Below are 18,432 nucleotides of genomic sequence, written 5' to 3'. Positions count from 1 at the left end.
GTCCCTGGATGCCTTGGGGGACTTACCTGCCGGGGAGGTACAGAACTATGACAGCATCAAGGGGCCCTGATCCTGCAGTACAACCTCACTCCGGAGTCGTACCGCCAGAAGTTCCGGAGCCTGCTGCGTGGCCCCAAGAACACCTGGACCGATCATATGCGGGCGCTGTTGAGAGCCGCAGAGCTCTGGACCTCAGGTCTAGCGCTTACTACCCGCCAGGAGGTCCAGGAACTATTCGTCACGGAGCAGTTCTTGTGGAACTGCCCAGAGGACCTCCGACAGTTACTCCGTGACCGAAAACCAATGGGGGCTTCTGCTACAGGCGCCCTGGCAGATGAGTATGCAGATGAGTATGCCAATAACAGGGCGCCTGAGCCGAAGAAGTCTGCCAGCAGCACCTGGAGAGGGGGTAAGCCCAATCCTGCCCCTGTTTCCCCAGCCCCCAGAACACAAGGGGTGTATCCCCCTGTTGCCCTCTCCAGGCAAGGAACAGATGTAACAAGCCAGGAAACTTTAGGGCTGAGTGTCCCCAGCTCCAAAAGGCCCCATCCCAGTCCCAGAGAGCGCCCAATGTTCTGTGTGTGGGAGGGGGTGGTGGTAGGTCCCTGGACAATATCCAACCTGTCACCATAGGCCGTTCTGCGGTCATGGGACTGCGGGACACTGGCGCTGAACGAATCCTGGTACGGCCTGAGGTGGTGTCCCCTCAAGACTTTGTACCGGGAAAGACCCTTTACGTCTCCGGGATTGGAGGCGTGGAGCCGGCACTTCCCGTTGCCATGGTGTATTTGGATTGGGGTGCCGGGAGGGGGATGCGGGAGGTGGGAGTAACACCAAATATTACCGCAAACATTTTATTAGGGACCGACTTGGGGCGGCTAGTGTCGCAGTATGTACCCACTGAGCCCCCAAGTTCGGCTCCCCCAGAATGTCTTGATTTATCTGCTTCTAACGCCAATAATGTTGTATGGAGTGTGTCTCCTGCAGATGAGGAGGGAGTGGAACCTGAGCGTAACACACACAGACATAACACAAACAGGGTTGTTAGTGAGAACAGGTGAGGAAGGTGAGGATGCCCCCAGAGGTGCTCAGCCAGCGCACAGGGACCTCTTGTTCTCCGGTGAGGGAGGAGTGGGGCAGGATCCTGTAGAGGGAGGCTCAGGGATGAAGAGGAAGGTTGCTACCGGCAGTGTAGGGCTTTCAGGAGAATCCAGGCCGCTGAGTCTAGAGCCTCTGCAGGGGGGGGGGGCGAGCCATGGGGGGTGGGGGTGTCCCAGGAGAGGAACCGCCAGGTAAGACCCCAGAGCAGGAGTTCCCCACGTCCGGGATGTCGACAGGCCTAGGAAGCCTGCCTGATCTTGCGGCTTGGTCAGAAACCGAGGGGAAGCGGGCACTACCCACGGTCACAGCGGTCATCGCCGCTGTCACCAGGAGTGGGAGCGCTGGAGCCCAAGGAGCCTCGCAAAGGTCCGAAGGCTTCCCCATTTCTGACCAAGTGGCAGCTGGGTCAGACAGCGGACAGGAGACATGTCCGGAGGTGCTGACGGAAGATGTGGCAGTTTCTTCGATTCTTGCCCCATCGAGTCAGGAGTTTCGGGCTGCGTTGGAAGCCTTCGACAGCCTGAAAGCGCTCAAGGAGCGGGCGGCACAGCCTCCCCAGGACTCAGACGGCGAGCATGTGGTCTGGGACCAGGGACGGCTGTACTGGATGACGGTCCAGCAGGGTTCACCGGAGGCGTGGCCTAGGGACCGACAGTTAGTGGTACCCTATCCGTTCAGGGCGGAATTGTTGCGGCTCGCACACGAGATTCCGATGGCCGGACACCTGGGGATCGCTAAAACCAAGGCCAGGATAGCTCAGCATTTCTACTGGCCTGGGATGGGAGCCGAGGCGACGGCCTACGCAAGTCGTGTGTCACCTGTCAGAGAGTGGGGAAGTCGGGGCGGTGCTCCAAAGCCCCACTGATACCTCTGCCAATCATTGGAGAGCCTTTCTCGAGGGTGGCTGTGGATCTCGTGGGACCCCTGCCCACTGGCCCCCGCGGGAAACGCTTCATACTGACTGTAGTAGACTACGCCACCCGGTACCCGGAAGCGGTAGTTCTGTCGTCCACTAAGGCCGACAAAGTGGCAACCGCCTTATTGGAGATTTTCTCCAGAGTAGGATTTCCCCAGGAAATGCTCACCGATCAGGGGACCCAGTTCATGTCGGAGCTGATGGAGTCCCTATGTAAGCAAATACAGGTGCAACACCTGGTGGCCAGCCCATATCACCCACAGACTAATGGCCTGTGTGAGCGGTTCAATGGCACCTTGAAACAGATGCTTAAGATGTTCGCCGACTCCTACGGGAGCGATTGGGAACGTCTTCTCCCGCACCTGCTATTTGCTTACCGGGAGGCTCCGCATGCCTCAACGGGGTTCTCCCCCTTTGAGCTCCTGTACGGGCGACGTGTACGGGGACCCCTGGCTCTGGTGAAGGAAGCATGGGAAGGGGATTTAGCCACCTCGGAGGTGTTGGTCATCGAGTATGTCGCGCCACCGGGACAGGATGATGGCCTTGGCAAAGCTGGTGCAGGACAATATGGCCCAGGCCCAGGCCGACCAGAAGTGGAGGTACGACCAGAATGCTTGTGAGAGGACCTACTAGGTGGGTCAAAAAGTGTGGATACTGGTCCCCTTACCACAGAACAAGCTTCAGGCAGCCTGGGAAGGTCCATACCTCGTGCACCAGAAACTCAACGCCGTCACCTATCTGGTCACCCTGGACCACACCCGTGGAAGGGGGAAGGCCTTCCACGTGAACATGATGAAGGCTCATCATGAGCGGGAAGCGTATGCCCACCCAGTGTGCAACCTTCCCGAGGAGGGAGAAGTAGAAACCCTCCTGGATCTGCTCGCCCAAGCCAAGGCGGGTGGATCCATCGAGGATGTGAGGGTTGGCCACCAGCTCACGGAGGACCAACGGTCCCAGCTGGAGGCCACCCTGCACTCCTTCCGGGAGCTGTTCAGCAGCCTGCCCGGAAGGACTGAGATGGCTGTCCATGACGTGGTCACCGGGGATCACCTCCCGATCCGGCGTTCAGCATATCGGGTCTCTTTCGAGGTACAGGAAAACCTGCGCCAAGAGATAGACGAGATGCTGAAGCTGGGGGTGATCCAGGCATCCAACAGCACGTGGACCTCACCTGTAGTCCTCATTCCTAAAAAGGACCGAACTACGCGGTTCTGTGTGGACTACCGGGGGCTCAACGCGGTGACGGTCCCCGATGCGTTTCCCATACCACGCATCGATGAACTGCTCGATCGTATGGCCGGAGCCAAGTACCTGACCATCATGGATCTGAGCCGGGGATACTGGCAGATTCCCCTGACCCCCGCGGCAAGGGAACGCTCTGCCTTTATCACCCCTTTTGGACTATACGAGTCCACGGTGATGCCATTCGGCATGAGGAATGTCCCTGCCACTTTTCAGCGGATGGTCAATATGCTGCTTAAGGGACTTGGAGGGTACGCGGCTGCGTACTTGGACGATATTGCAGTCTTCAGTCCCACCTGGGAGGATCACCTAGAGCACCTGCGGCAGGTGCTCGGTCGAACCCACCGGGCAGGCTTGACCATCAAGTCGGAAAAGTGCCAGCTGGGCATGAGTGAGGTCCTCTACCTGGGTAACCGGGTAGGCGGGGGTGTTCTGAAGCCAGAACCTGGAAAAGTGGATGCCATCACATCCTGGCCCACCCCCAGGACCAAAAAGCAGGTGCTGTCCTTCTTGGGGACTGCCGGGTACTACAGGAGGATCGTTCCACACTATAGCACCTTGGCCAAGCCCCTGACGGATCTCACCAAGAAGAAGCTGCCTGTCACAGTCGACTGGACTGTCGCCTGTGAGACAGCCTTCAGGGCACTCAAGACCGCCCTAAGTAGCTCCCCTGTACTTCAAGCTGCCGACTTCGGCCGGCCGTTTGTGGTACAGACCGATGCCAGTGACTTTGGCCTCGGTGCTGTGCTAAGTCAGGTCAACACGACAGGACAGGAACATCCTGTCTTGTACCTGAGCAGGAAGCTACTGCCACGGGAGGTGGCCTACTCCACGGTGGTAAAGGAATGCCTGGCAATTGTATGGGCCCTGCAGCGTCTGCAGCCCTACTTGTACGGGAGCCATTTCACCGTGGAAACGGACAACAACCCCCTCAACTGGTTACACATGGTCTCTGGGTCGAATGGAAGGTTGCTAAGCTGGAGCCTCGCTCTCCAGCAGTATCACTTCTCCATTCGCCACAGAAGAGGCCGTGACCACGGTAACGCTGACGGGTTATCCCGGCAAGGGGAGGGTGCAGAAGGACGCATGGGAGAACACAGGAATGTGTTACCCCCTCGCGCCTTCTTATAGGGGGAGGTGTCATGAAAGTTAGCCGCCATCTTAGGTATGATACGTCATACCTGAAGATATTCCCTATTGTCATTTCTAAAAATCCCTCACACAGCTCCTACCATATCACATTCTCCAGCCCCTGGTAAACAGAGCACTTCGCCCCCACCTCTGGAGATCAGTCTCAAGGAACTTCTTTGATATGGTAAATAGATGGGCCAGCTCTGTTGTGTCCAAGCAGGACAGAGTCAGCGAGACCCTCGGGGGTAATTAACACCTTGATGTCACTTGAAACCAGAAGCAAACCATTTGTGCAAGCCTGCCAGCCTCTCCATTGTCCCAAGGAACCATGTGCTTTCTTTGTGGAAAATGGCTGCCAAAAGCTACAGACATACTATCAATTCATAACCACACGATACAAGTTAGGGAACCCAAATAAAATGTATCATGTGGGGAAGGTGCCCGCGGACACAATCATGGGACTTATAAATCCATGCGGGCCCTGGAAAGCTAGATATTTAGAAGAACCATATACAAGGTCCCAGGGGAGGCATGTTTAGAGTCAGTGGCTTCCCCAGAAGAGTAGGATCACGATGAGACCTCTGGTGATACGATGAGATCACCCCAGGTAAAGTTATGGGTACTTTCCTCAAATGGAGCCAAAACTGGCATTGGTAGGGGGGCGGGGCTTAGTAAACTGACATCACCAAGAGTGGGCGTGACAAGACTTTAGTATAGCCGACAGCCAGAAACCCCCTCAGTTTTGACCAAGGAGATGATGTGAACAACTCCTAACGTCGGGTCCAGGTCTCTGAGTGGGAGAAGCACCTTCGCCATGTGCTACTGAGGCCTGGACGACTGCAACTAAGCTTAAACCTGTGGGATAGCAGAACCTCCCTTGCACCACGAGAACGGTAACTGATTTATCGTTGTTATTCCTGTGTTTTGTAATCCTAATTGTTATATCTCTTATTCTGGCCAAATACCATTGTATAGTTAATTGTATAGCCTTGTAATCTAGTGTATTCTTATAATAACCGGCATGGCTACAACAGCATCTTGCAGCGGCATGCTATTCCATCTGGTTTACGTTTAGTTTGACCATCATTTATTTTTCAACAGGGCAATGACCCCAAACACTCCTCCAGGCTGTGTAAGGCTATTTGACCAAGGAGGAGAGTGATGGGGTGCTACGCCAGATGACCTGGCCTCCACAGTCACCAGACCTGAACCCAATCGAGATGGTTTGGGGTGAGCTGGACCACAGAGTGAAGGCAAAAGGGCCAACAAGTGCTTAGCATCTCTGGGAACTCCTTGAAGATTGTTGGAAGACCATTTCCGGTGACTACCTCTTGAAGCTCATCAAGAGAATGTCAAGAGTGTGCAAAGCAGTCATCAAAGCAAAAGGTGGCTACTTTGAAGAACCTAGAATATAAGACATATTTTCAGTTGTTTCACACTTTTTTGTTAAGTATATAATTCCACATGTGTTAATTCATAGTTTTGATGCCTTCAGTGTGAATGTACAATTTTCATAGTCATGAAAATACAGAAAAATCTTTAAATGAGAAGGTGTGTCCAAACTTTTGGTCTGTACTGTATATATATATATATATATATATATATGTACACTGCACAGTACCACTTCTACTGTCCAGTATACTGGATGTAATTCTCAATATTTATACTATTCTTTTTTATTTTAGACAATTCAGGGTGCGCAGTTGTTATTAAGGAGCATGACCTTAAGGGGCGTGGAAAATGTCCATAAAAATTTTGGACCATCCATGAATTTTTGTCCAGTTGTCCAGGAAAAATTGAATAGGAAGTTGACGACCTTGATGTGACCAGACCTGTTTCAGCCTCCTCCATTGGAAATACACTGCACATTCAAAAGTTTTAAATGAATTGCTCCGCCATGATGCACCGACTGAGCGCCTGTACTTGGTTTGATCAGTCATTCTGTGCTGACAGACTCCCTTTAAATTTTGTTGGATAAGTTTAGTGTTCTCATTATTAGTGCCCTGTCTATATACCAAACCAAATACTGTAAGTCCCCTTTAACAGTAGAAAATTACAGTAAAATGTAAGTTTTAATAGTTTTTCGCTGTCTTGTCTTTGAAGAGATTAAAATAACTACAAAGACCTTGATTTCAATGAAGAGATTAAAACTAAGAACAATAAATAAATAGGTTGAAGTCTGAATTGTTCAACATGTCAGTCATTACCTGGACACTTTTGTCTCGGGTAAAGCCATGCCTTGAAATGTGACAGAGAAGCTTGACACCTGCTATAAATCCTCTTTTAATGAACTGGCCAAATAAAGGGGTTTTATGGGGTATTACACATTAAATGCCTGTTCTAATCGCTGCTTGAATGCACTGCCAACTAATTAGGATGAAGCTCCGTAAGGAAAAATTGCATTTTTGGACCATACGCAGGTTACATACAGATAATATATTTATCATATATTACATCGCAAGGTGTAATGTAAAAGTTCTGATTATTAGTATACTTTAAAGGGAATCTGTCAGTAGGATCAGCCCATTTCCGTCTTTATGGGCCTGCAAGTTATAGATTAAAATGTTACTCTGATATCTTTGATCCGATGTCTTATTTCAGACAAATCCAGGTTTTCCTTAACATGTAAATGAGCTGTTAAGAACTTTGGGCCGGACAGAGATCTTTCTGAGAATTTAACTCCAGAGCAGATTATATTAAATGAAAACTGGGCATTAGTAGTATGAGACATGTGGATCAGAAGAACAGACTGTCAGTCATTACATGTTTCACACGGATAATCTCCCCTTTTATTTAAAATAATGTCATATATACAAAGTCCATATGGCTCTGTAATACAGAGATGTCAGCACTCAATGTGCTGCTATAGAGAGCCTACATGGAGCGTCATATACAACAGGGCTGTAACGATAGTCACTACTCATGGACAAGCCGTGAAGCTGGGTAGTCAAGAGGTTCAAGGTCAAAAGCCAGGAAGGTAAGTCATAGACAGAGGAGTGAGACAAAGGCGTAGTCAGATAACAGTTTGAGGTCAGAATTCCAAGAAGGTAGAGGATCACGACAAAGGGGCTAGGCAAACAGATAGTCAAAGCAAATCCAAGGTTTAGCAGCAAAGATCAGAATACAAGACTAAGAGCACAAAGCACATACACACCTCTTGAGCAAATGTACAACTGGTAGCAACCTAAGGCATAGAGCTGGCTAAATAGCCAGGTAATTACTCTTAACAGGAGACAGCCTGGATGAAGAACTGATACACCCTGGTCCTGATTGGATGGCTAAACGGTCACTCAAGAGATTGACAGCTCAGCACCCCCCAGCATCCCATTGGATGGCTGAGCTGTCAATCACCATACTGATAGCTCAGCATGGCCCTGTCCTAGTTTGGACATCAGAACTGTCATTTACTGTGTCCAGACACACTGATAGGAGGAATCATGACAATGGCATAATACTTCATACTGAATCCAAGAGAGCAAAATTCTATATATGCCTCTCTATATAACCAGAGGTGTTTAAAGGAAGAGTATGGTCCGATATAAGTCTTTGGGTACTGTAATATTGGGTGTCATATTATGGCTCCATACAATTTTGAGGTTGTATAATACGGTAGATAGAATAGGTACATATTCATAGCAAGGATGTAGCATAGCTAGCTATTCCATTTTTCAAATACTGCAAAAATTCACCGCAGCAGAAAAAGTCTGAACAGGATTTTACACAGGTTTTCTTTGATTTATCATCATTTACACTGGATTTTGGAAACTTAGAAGTCCATTTTCCATGACAGATTTCTGTATGTATGAAACAAGTAGCTACAGCTAAATCCCAGCCTTACATAATCCAGACCTCCAGGCTGCAGACTACATGAGTATAACTTATGACATCACACAGGCCAAGACATTTGTTTTCCATGGTTTCATAATCTCTACTCCATTGCTTTAGGAGACGAGCATAGGCTGAAGCCCCCATACATAATAGACTAATGTCGGACGAACCCATCAATATCAGCGGGTTCAGGTGACACTCTAATGTATATGGGGAAGCTGGCCAACTGATTGTCGGGGCGATGTCAAATCGGGTATGCCCAAATTCGGACTGTCAATCACTTTGTTCTGACAAAGATAAATCAGCTGCCAGACATATCTGTCGGTGGCTTTCTCATGTAGAGCACAGGAGTATGGGTGTATGGGTGAGATCGTATAGATGGCTGTCAGCCAAAAGGGCAGCCAATGCATTGTTTGTCTCACAGCCATCTAATGTGTGTGGCCGGCTTTAGTGTGTTGCCCAGATATCTGGAGACATTACCAGTTGCAATAGAATGTAACACTGTAGAAAAATTGGTTTATATGCAACTCATAATCCGTGGAGAAGTTACTGAATAGGATCTGCATTCAAAACCATGTGCCATGATGACCAATTATGCTATAAGCCTGTGCTGATAACGGATGCAGTAAGATAGAGATTTTATGTAGTAAGTTGCAGTTATTGCAAATTGCAGTAACATAAGCACATAAGGCCGGTTGCATGGGCTGTGGTTGCAGCATGTCTTTTCTTGATTTACGTAAAGTAACCTAAATAACTTAAGAAACACTGTGGGAAAAACAAATACTCTGGATTTACTAAACAAAATAAATTAGCATTAAATAAATGTCTAAAAAAGAGGGAATAGCTCACATGTGCTAAACTGCGGCAAAGCATTTCCTGGCTTATACCTCAAAGAGTTAGCGATAGAAGTGACCGGCCTTTGTCATCCCTCCAGACCCTGCGCTATGAACAACATAATATAAAAGCTTTGCTATGTATAGATGAAGGAACAGACCTGAAACTAAGGGATAGTCACACTAACTATGGTGTGAAATGATTTTTGCTGCCATGAAGAAAATACATTAAAGTGTACCTGTCATTTCAGGAAAAGCAGAATATCTATATTTGTCTCTAGCTCCTCCCTCTCCCCTCCTCTCTCCATAGAACTATATAAGCACCAACTGTCATCTCCTCCCTCAGTGATGGGAAAATCTATATTCTATATGTAGATACATGTGTATATATATATATATATATATATATACATATATATATATAAAATTAATGAATGTATTTACTCTTTAACATACCTGAGAGAGCCATGGCCAGTCGAAATTCATCTCTTAGAATGTTAAGTACTTCTTCCACACCATGTTCACCCTTGTGTTAATAAAGAAGGTGTACATAAGCAATTCATATCCTACTGATAATTGTAATATATTTTAGATGTCTAGTAAAAATCCATATGCTATAAATCTACTGTACCTGATAGGCCAAACCCCATAACACAGGTCTTCCTATGAACACTGCCTTGGCGCCCAATGCCAAAGCTTTCAGAACATCAGTTCCTTTCCTTACTCCACCATCCAGATAAACCTCGACTTTCCCATCCACAGCTCTCACAATCTCCTGAAGCACATCAAGCTGTGGGGTAAAACATTGAATAAATGATGTTCACTATCACATATAAATCAGTAACATTAGGAAAAGACACAACCATCCCTCACTGTACAATATCAGAATGTTTTTGCCATGAGCTACAGTAATAATATCACTAATAATAAACCTCATACATCATCAGAGAGAGCTGGCATGATAAAGTATACAGGGTCTCTGCATAATTATCCAGCATCTGTGTGTATTATAATTAGGAACGTATATGCTGGGATACAGTGTACTATTGAGATGGCATCCAATGAGGTGTACAAAGATCAGCATTAGATTAAAATAAATTTGCCAAATTTTGGTGAGGTCTGAGAGAGGCACTGTAGTGCTGCGTTAGAAATGTTGGTGAACTATTTTGCACATAACCATATACTAAATATACCCCCATATACCCCAAACCCCGTGTTCCACCCCATGAATGAGCATTTGCATACCAATTCTCTGTATAATGACAACATCCTGGCCTTACCCCAATACATTTTTTTCCGGTATATTTCATCAGAATATGTGTAAAATAGCTGTTTTCTCTATGGACTTTCGTTAAAGTGAATACTCTTGAACACTTTATTTTAAATCTCTATCAGCCGGCAGCCACTCTGTGGACACAACCAAGGGCTTTCTCAACAAAGGCCATGTGCCCGTATAAGGGTGAAATGGTGAAAACTAGAGATGAGCGTTGTTCTACTCGAACTGTTCGCCAATCTCAAATTCGAGCTGTTTTGGGCGGTGTTCGAGCCGTTCGGCGAACACGAACAATTTGAGAAAAATTCGGCTGTTCGAGGTTATGTTCGATAACTATTCGTGCACCAAAATCATAACTGGATTTTTTCTCAGTAATGATGAAAATTAATGTTAATACGCAGTTTGAGTGTACAGCGGGGTGGGGGGAGGAGCAGGGGATGGATCTCTGCAGGAACAATGAAGATCTCCATTTTTTTTTCTCTTTCCCGCATTTACAGTGGGGAGGTGCAATCTGTCAGCCTATCAGCAGCGCACACACGGAGCGAACTGCTTTTTTTCACACAAGCAAGGGCATGTGTCATTGGCAGTGTATGTCACATGTCCTTGCCCTATAAGACGAAGCCATTTTCCCCGTCGCCACCATTTTCTCACTGCTGCAGCTGCGTGTTAGACGGCACCGCTGTTGCTGTGTGCGCTATACCTTGTTAATTTCAAGCCAATTTTCGCACAAATCTACAGATAGCTTGGGAGTAGGGAATAGTTGTGATTGCAGTCCTTTTAAGGACTAGGTTACAGCATTTCCTACGACTTTTATCAGGCAGGTCTGTGCTCTTAAATAGATAGATTGTGGGAGTAAAGACTAATTGTAATTGGAGTCCTTTTCAGGACTAGGTTACATCAGTTCCTATCAGTTTTTGCCAGGCAGGTCTGTGCCAGTGCTGTGCAAGTTTTTTTCACAGCATTTGGCTGAATCTAGCAAAGCTAATCCTTTTTGGCCTATTGCAGAGTGTGTTAGTCAGTGGAGTAGCCTATCTGTGTTGCAAGATATACCACCTGTGTATAGAATACCAATTTTTTTACTGCACCTAGTGAAGTAAAATCTTTTGGGCATAGCATCATTCTATTAGTCCATCTATACTGACCTCTATCAGGTTGCAAATTGAATATAATTTTTTTCTGCATCTAGCTCTGAAAAAATATTGGGCTTCTAGCTGTGTGTGGGACTTGTTGTATTAGTCCATCTATACTGACCTTCATCAGGTTGCAAACTGAATATATTTTTTTCTGCATCTACCTCTGAAAAAATATTGAGCTTCTAGCTGTGTGTGGGACTTGTTCTATTAATCCATCTATACAGACCTCCATCAGGTTGCAAACTGAATATATTTTTTTCTGCATCTACCTCTGAAAAAATATTGGGCTTCTAGCTGTGTGTGGGACTTGTTGTATTAGTGCATCTATACTGACCTCCATCAGGTTGCAAACTGAATATATTTTTTTCTGCATCTACCTCTGAAAAAATATTGGGCTTCTAGCTGTGTGTGGGACTTGTTCTATTAATCCATCTATACAGACCTCCATCAGGTTGCAAACTGAATATATTTTTTTCTGCATCTACGTCTGAAAAATATTGGGCTTCTAGCTGTGTGTGGGACTTGTTGTATTAGTCCATCTATACTGACCTCCATCAGGTTGCAAACTGAATATATTTTTTTCTGCATCTACCTCTGAAAAAATATTGGGCTTCTAGCTGTGTGTGGGACTTGTTCTATTAATCCATCTATACAGACCTCCATCAGGTTGCAAACTGAATATATTTTTTTCTGCATCTATCTCTGAAAAAATATGTGGCCTTCTAGCAGTGTGTGGGACTTTCTCTATTAGTCCATCTATACTGACCTCCATCAGGTTGCAAACTGAATATAATTTTTTTCTGCATCTAGCTCTGAAAAAATATTTGGCCTTCTAGCAGTGTGTGGGACTTTCTCTATTAGTCCATCTATACTGACCTCCATCAGGTTGCAAATTAAAAATAATTTTTATCTGCATCTACAGTACCTCTGAAAAAATATTTGGGCTTCTAGCTGTGTGTGGGACTTGTTCTATTAGTCCATCTATACTGACCTCCATCAGGTTGCAAATTGAATATAATTTTTTTCTGCATCTAGCTCTGAAAAAATATTTGGCCTTCTAGCAGTGTGTGGGACTTTCTCTATTAGTCCATCTATACTGACCTCCATCAGGTTGCAAATTGAATATAATTTTTATCTGCATCTAGCTCTGAAAAAATATTTGGCCTTCTAGCAGTGTGTGGGACTTTCTCTATATGTCCATCTATACTGACCTCCATCAGGTTGCAAATTAAAAATAATTTTTATCTGCATCTACCTCTGAAAAAATATTTGGGCTTCTAGCTGTGTGTGGGACTTGTTCTATTACTCCATCTATACTGACCTCCATCAGGTTGCAAACTGAATATATTTTTTTCTGCATCTACCTCTGAAAAAATATTGGGCTTCTAGCTGTGTGTGGGACTTGTTGTATTAGTCCATCTATACTGACCTCCATCAGGTTGCAAATTAAAAATAATTTTTATCTGCATCTACAGTACCTCTGAAAAAATATTTGGGCTTCTAGCTGTGTGTGGGACTTGTTCTATTAGTCCATCTATACTGACCTCCATCAGGTTGCAAATTGAATATAATTTTTATCTGCATCTAGCTCTGAAAAAATATTTGGCCTTCTAGCAGTGTGTGGGACTTTCTCTATTAGTCCATCTATACTGACCTCCATCAGGTTGCAAATTAAAAATAATTTTTATCTGCATCTAGCTCTGAAAAAATATTTGGCCTTCTAGCAGTGTGTGGGACTTTCTCTATTAGTCCATCTATACTGACCTCCATCAGGTTGCAAACTGAATATATTTTTTTCTGCATCTACCTCTGAAAAAATATTGGGCTTGTAGCTGTGTGTGGGACTTGTTCTATTAATCCATCTATACAGACCTCCATCAGGTTGCAAACTGAATAAAAAAATTTTCTGCATCTACCTTTGAAAAAATATTTGGGCTTCTAGCTGTGTGTGGGACTTGTTCTATTAGTCCATCTATACTGACCTCCATCAGGTTGCAAATTGAATATAATTTTTTTCTGCATCTAACCCAGCCAATAGTTTTGGCCTAATACCACAGTTTGGCCACTCAGCTCTGCTCGGTTCCCATCCATTGTTTTTTTGTGCAAACAACTCCAGAGTTGTGAATTAGTTAACCACCAAAATGAGTGGAAAAAGGCCTGTTGCTGGTGGAAAGGGGAATAGGCGTGTTGGGAAGGGGAAAAAAGGTTGTGTCCGTGGGGTAGGTGTTAAAGCAACAGTAACATCTGCAGAAGAAAGACCATCTTCCAGCCAAACTAAAATGTCTACTTCTTTTAGCGGACAATGTGATAAGATCCCTTTCTTACGGCCACGCCAATCGCTACAAATTCCAGATGAGGCACAAAAACAGCAGGTGCTTCAACGGATATCAAGTGCTCCTTTAAGTGGGCTCTCCTCCACATCAACTTCAACATCACAAATACTCCAGTCCTCAAAGGTGTCACCCCAATCGCACTTGCTTCCTCACAGCTCCCAAATCTCCAGCTGCCCGTCTGAGTATGAGGTAGAACAGATGGTTGAGTCTGCAGAGCTGTTTACTCATACTATAGCCTGGGAATCAGAGGTCGACTCCAGCGCTTCTGTGAATCCAGACGAGGAAATGATCTGCACTGATGCCCAGAATCTTTATGAGTCGGATCCAGGACCAGACGCAGAAGGTTCTGACCATAATGTAGACCCTCATTCCCAAACTGTAACTCCTGTTGGTGGAGACAATGAGGAAGACGATGATAAGACTCAAATACCTGATTGGAGCGACAACTTTAGTTTTTTGTCAGGGCAGGAACAGGTTGGCTCTGAGGACGACGGGTGTGATAACGCACAGGGTGATGATGATGAGGTTGGAGATCCCACTTACTGTCAACCCACAGTCAGACAAGAGATGAGGTCAGCAGAGGAGGTGGAGGAAGATGCTAGTGACGAAGAGGTCAGGTTGCGCCTTCCTGGACAGAGACGTAGTACTGGAAGCACGTCAACAACTGCATCCTCAAAAACAACTCTGCCTCTCACCACAAGTCGTGGTGGCTCTTCAGGTCGCATGGGTGCTAAGCCTTGCATAGCCTGGGCATTTTTTCAGATCGATAAAGATGACCCAACTCGTGTTATCTGTAACATTTGTCAGCAAAAGCTAAGTAGAGGCCAAAAAATACATAGTTTGAGTACTTCATGCATGAACCGGCACATGGACATGAAGCATAAGTTGCAGTGGGAAGCTCAGTGTGCTACAATGCGGCCTAGCCGGCCGGGCCAACCACCGTCTGCCATATCTTGTGCATCCGCGGCCTCTTCATCCTCTGTGACTGGGGGGACAGCAGTCACACCTCTTTTGGGGCGCAGACCTGCCACCTCTTTACCCGCAATAGCCAGCGTGATTGGCAGGTCATCATTTTCTTTGGAGGTGGTAACACCAGCTGGTGTTGAGCGCTGTCCGACATCGATAGCACCACCTTTGGATCAAGGCAACCTAACATGTCCGCCTGCATCTTCCTCACAGACCGGCAGTTTGCCGGGGACACCCTTATCAACCCCGTCTAAGCACAATAGCCAGCCCTCGGTCCCTCAGATGTGGACAAGTAAAAGACCATTTCCTCCTAGCCATGAGAAAGCTAAGAGGTTGAATTTCACCATCTGCAAGCTCTTGGCTACAGAAATGCTGCCTTTCCGCCTGGTGGACACAGAGGATTTTCGAGACCTTATGTCCGTCGCAGTGCCCCAGTACCAGATGCCCAGTCAGCACTACTTCTCAAAGAAAGGTGTGCCTGCGCTCCACCAGCATGTCGCACACAACATCACCGCTTCTTTGAGAAACTCTGTGTGTGACAGGGTGCATTTCACCACAGACACTTGGACGAGTAGGCATGGACAGGGGCGTTACATGTCGCTGACTGGGCACTGGGTAACTATGGTGACAGCAGGACAAGGGGCTGCTGTCCAAGTCTTGCCGTCCCCACGAGTTGTGTGTCAATCCTCTTTACGTCAAAGTTCCTCCACTGCTTCTGCCTCCTCAACCTCCTCTCGGTCTTCCACCTGCACCCAAAGCCTGTCTGGTCATGCCACAAGCTTTCTAACTGCGCAGAAGGGATCCTGCACACCTCCTTACTATGCTGGCAGTAGGGCTCAACGTCATCAGGCGGTTTTTACATTGAAATGTCTGGAAAATGTGAGTCACACAGCTGAGGAGTTGTGGTCAGCTCTGGAGAACCAATTTCATGAATGGTTGTCTCCACTGGACCTGAAACCAGGGAAGGCCGTGTGCGACAATGCTGCAAACCTGGGTGCGGCCCTTCCCCGGGGCAGTGTCACACACGTGCCTTGTATGGCTCACGTGTTGAACCTGGTTGTCCAGCAATTTTTAGCCCACTATCCCAGACTAGATGGCCTTCTGCAGAGGGCACGGTCGCTGTGTGCTCACTTCCGCCATTCGCATCCCGCAGCTCAGCGACTTACATCTCTACAGAAGTCGTTGGGCTTGCCACTTCACCGGCTAAAATGCGATGTGCCTACCCGGTGGAATTCAACTCTGCACATGTTGCAGCGACTGTGGCAGCACCGACAAGCCCTGGTGCAATACGTTCTGACGTATAGCCTGGGCCAACGAGATCCAGAGGTGGGGCAAATCACGCTGGAGGAGTGGTCTCAGATCAGGGACCTATGCACCCTTCTGCACAGTTTTGAAATGGCGACGAAGATGTTTAGTGCTGACGATGCCATTATCAGCATGACTATTCCGGTGATTTACATGCTGGAGCACATGTTAAACAGAATTCGGAGTCAGGTGGTGGCACAAGAGGAGGTGGAGGAAGTAGAGGAGGAGTTGTATGTGGAAGGGCTAACATCTGCAAGGTCCAGACGGTCGGCAGCACCAAGGCGGCAGGCATGTGAGGGTGGGGGAGATGGTTTTACCAGGGCGCATGGTAGCAGCCAAACTAGTGAGGAAGGTGCAGGAGCCCAGGAAGAAGTGGAGGACGAACTGATGGAAGATTCATCAGATGAGGGAGACCTTGATCACATTTCTGTTGTGCGAGGTTGGGGGGAGAGGACAGAGGAAGGAAGCATGATTGTTACCTCGCCACCAACACAACAGGGACTTGGTGCTCCTGGATGCGCAACACACATGAGTGCCTTCTTGCTGCACTACCTGCAACATGACCCTCGAATTGTGAGAATTAGAAATAATCCTGACTACTGGGTTGCCACACTGCTAGATCCCCGGTACAAAAGTAAATTTGCAGAAATTATTCCTGCCATAGAAAGGGATGCACGCATGCAGGAGTATCAGCAGAGACTGTTGCAGAATCTTACATGTGCTTTTCCACAAAATACCAGTGGTGCACGTAGTGAATCTCACAGTTCCAACTTGCCAACCGTGGGACCGTCAAGTGTTCAGCACTCAAACCGTAACAGAACCACAGTATCTGCTGGTAACATCAATTTTGCGGAATCATTTCACCACTTTTTTAGCCCATCCTTTGCAAGGCCACAGGAGACAAGAAGTCTGACACATAGTCAACGCCTAGAGACGATGGTACAGGAGTATCTCCAAGTAAACATTGAAGCCATGACTGTGTCACTGGACCCTTGCTCTTTTTGGGCTTCCAATCTGGATAAATGGCCGGAGCTAGCCACTTACGCCTTGGAGATCTTGTCATGCCCCGCAGCCAGCGTTCTGTCTGAACGTGTGTTCAGCGCTGCTGGTGGTGTGCTGACAGATAAGCGCACGTGGCTCTCCACTGATAATGTAGACAGACTCACGTTCATAAAGATGAACAAATCATGGATCCGAAACGACTTTTCTACCCCTGTGTCATCCTGGGGAGAGTAAAAGCTTGATGATTGGTTAAAATCACCCTACCAACCGTTTTAAGCTTTCAAATTACTAATCATGTTTATCTGTATCTTGGCTGGAAAATAATTTGGGCTTTGTAGCAGTGTGCAGCACTGATTCTATTAGGCCATCTATAATAAGCTCCACCAGATTTAAAATTACTAATCATGTTTATCTGTATCTTGACTGGAAAATAATTTGGGCTTTGTAGCAGTGTGCAGCACTGATCCTATTAGGCCATCTATACTAAAGCTTCACCAGATTTAAAATTAAAAATAATTTTTAGCTGCATCTAGCCCGGAAAATAATTTTGGGGCTCCGAGATGCGCAAGACACATAAGTGCCTTCTTGCTGCACTACCTGCAGCATGACCCTCATATTGTCAGAATTCGAAGTAATCATGACTACTGGGTTGCCACACTCTTAGATCCCCCAAACTTTTCGATCAACCTTTTCATTTTAATAAAGACCAAAAAAATGGTCATTTTTGAAATTATAAGCATTAGCAGGTTGTTAGAAACTGAAATCAAACAGTTTTCAACTCAAAACTTTATTCTAGGTGATGTTACATTTTCACATAGGACCCCTTGTTCGAAAGGAGCTTCTGAACTCTCTCGTCCATTGAATTTGTCAGGTTTTGGATGGTTTCTGCTTCAATTGTTTTGCATGAGGACAGAATACCCTCCCAGAGCTGTTGCTTAGATGTGAACTGCCTCCCGCCATCATAGACACTCCTTTTAATGATGCTCCAAAGGTTCTGAATGGGGTAGAGGTCAGGGGAGCATGGGGGTCACACCATAAGTTTGTCCCCTTTTATGCCCATATCAGCCAGAGATGCAGATGTTTTATGTGCAGCATGAGATGGTGCATTATCATGCAAAAAAATGATCTTGCTGTGAAATACACGGTTCTTCTTCTTGAACCATGGCAGGAAGTGCTGTTTGAGAAAATCCACATACATTATGGAATTCATCTTTAGCGCCTTCAGGGATCCTAAAGGGGCCGACAATCTCTCTCCCCATGATTCCAGCCCAAAACATTACTCCACCTCCTCCTTGTTGGCGCTGTAGCCGTGTTTGCGTGGGGTGTCCATCAACCAGCCATCCTCCACTCCATCCATCTGGACCATCGA

The 18,432-nt window shown here is 46.6% G+C and overlaps 1 protein-coding gene across 1 annotated transcript in view; it reads right to left on the bottom strand.

Moving 5' to 3' along the window:
- The window catches only part of HAO1 (hydroxyacid oxidase 1), a 73,339-nt gene that overhangs the window by 27,555 nt on the left and 27,352 nt on the right, over window positions 1-18,432 (bottom strand). The window contains exons 6-7 of the mRNA XM_073672252.1: window positions 9,683-9,841; window positions 9,508-9,577 (exon numbers count right to left, since the gene is read on the bottom strand). Coding sequence (XP_073528353.1) covers window positions 9,508-9,577; window positions 9,683-9,841 — 229 coding nt within the window. The remainder of the gene's footprint in view (window positions 1-9,507; window positions 9,578-9,682; window positions 9,842-18,432) is intronic.

The sequence above is a fragment of the Phyllobates terribilis genome, unplaced genomic scaffold, assembly GCF_046119375.1.
Source record: "Phyllobates terribilis strain yellow unplaced genomic scaffold, ASM4611937v1 Scaffold_3__8_contigs__length_932513732, whole genome shotgun sequence".
NCBI classification, from domain to species: domain Eukaryota; kingdom Metazoa; phylum Chordata; class Amphibia; order Anura; family Dendrobatidae; genus Phyllobates; species Phyllobates terribilis.
Note: the sequence above shows the minus strand (reverse complement) of the source record. Positions and strands in the feature narration are given on the sequence as shown.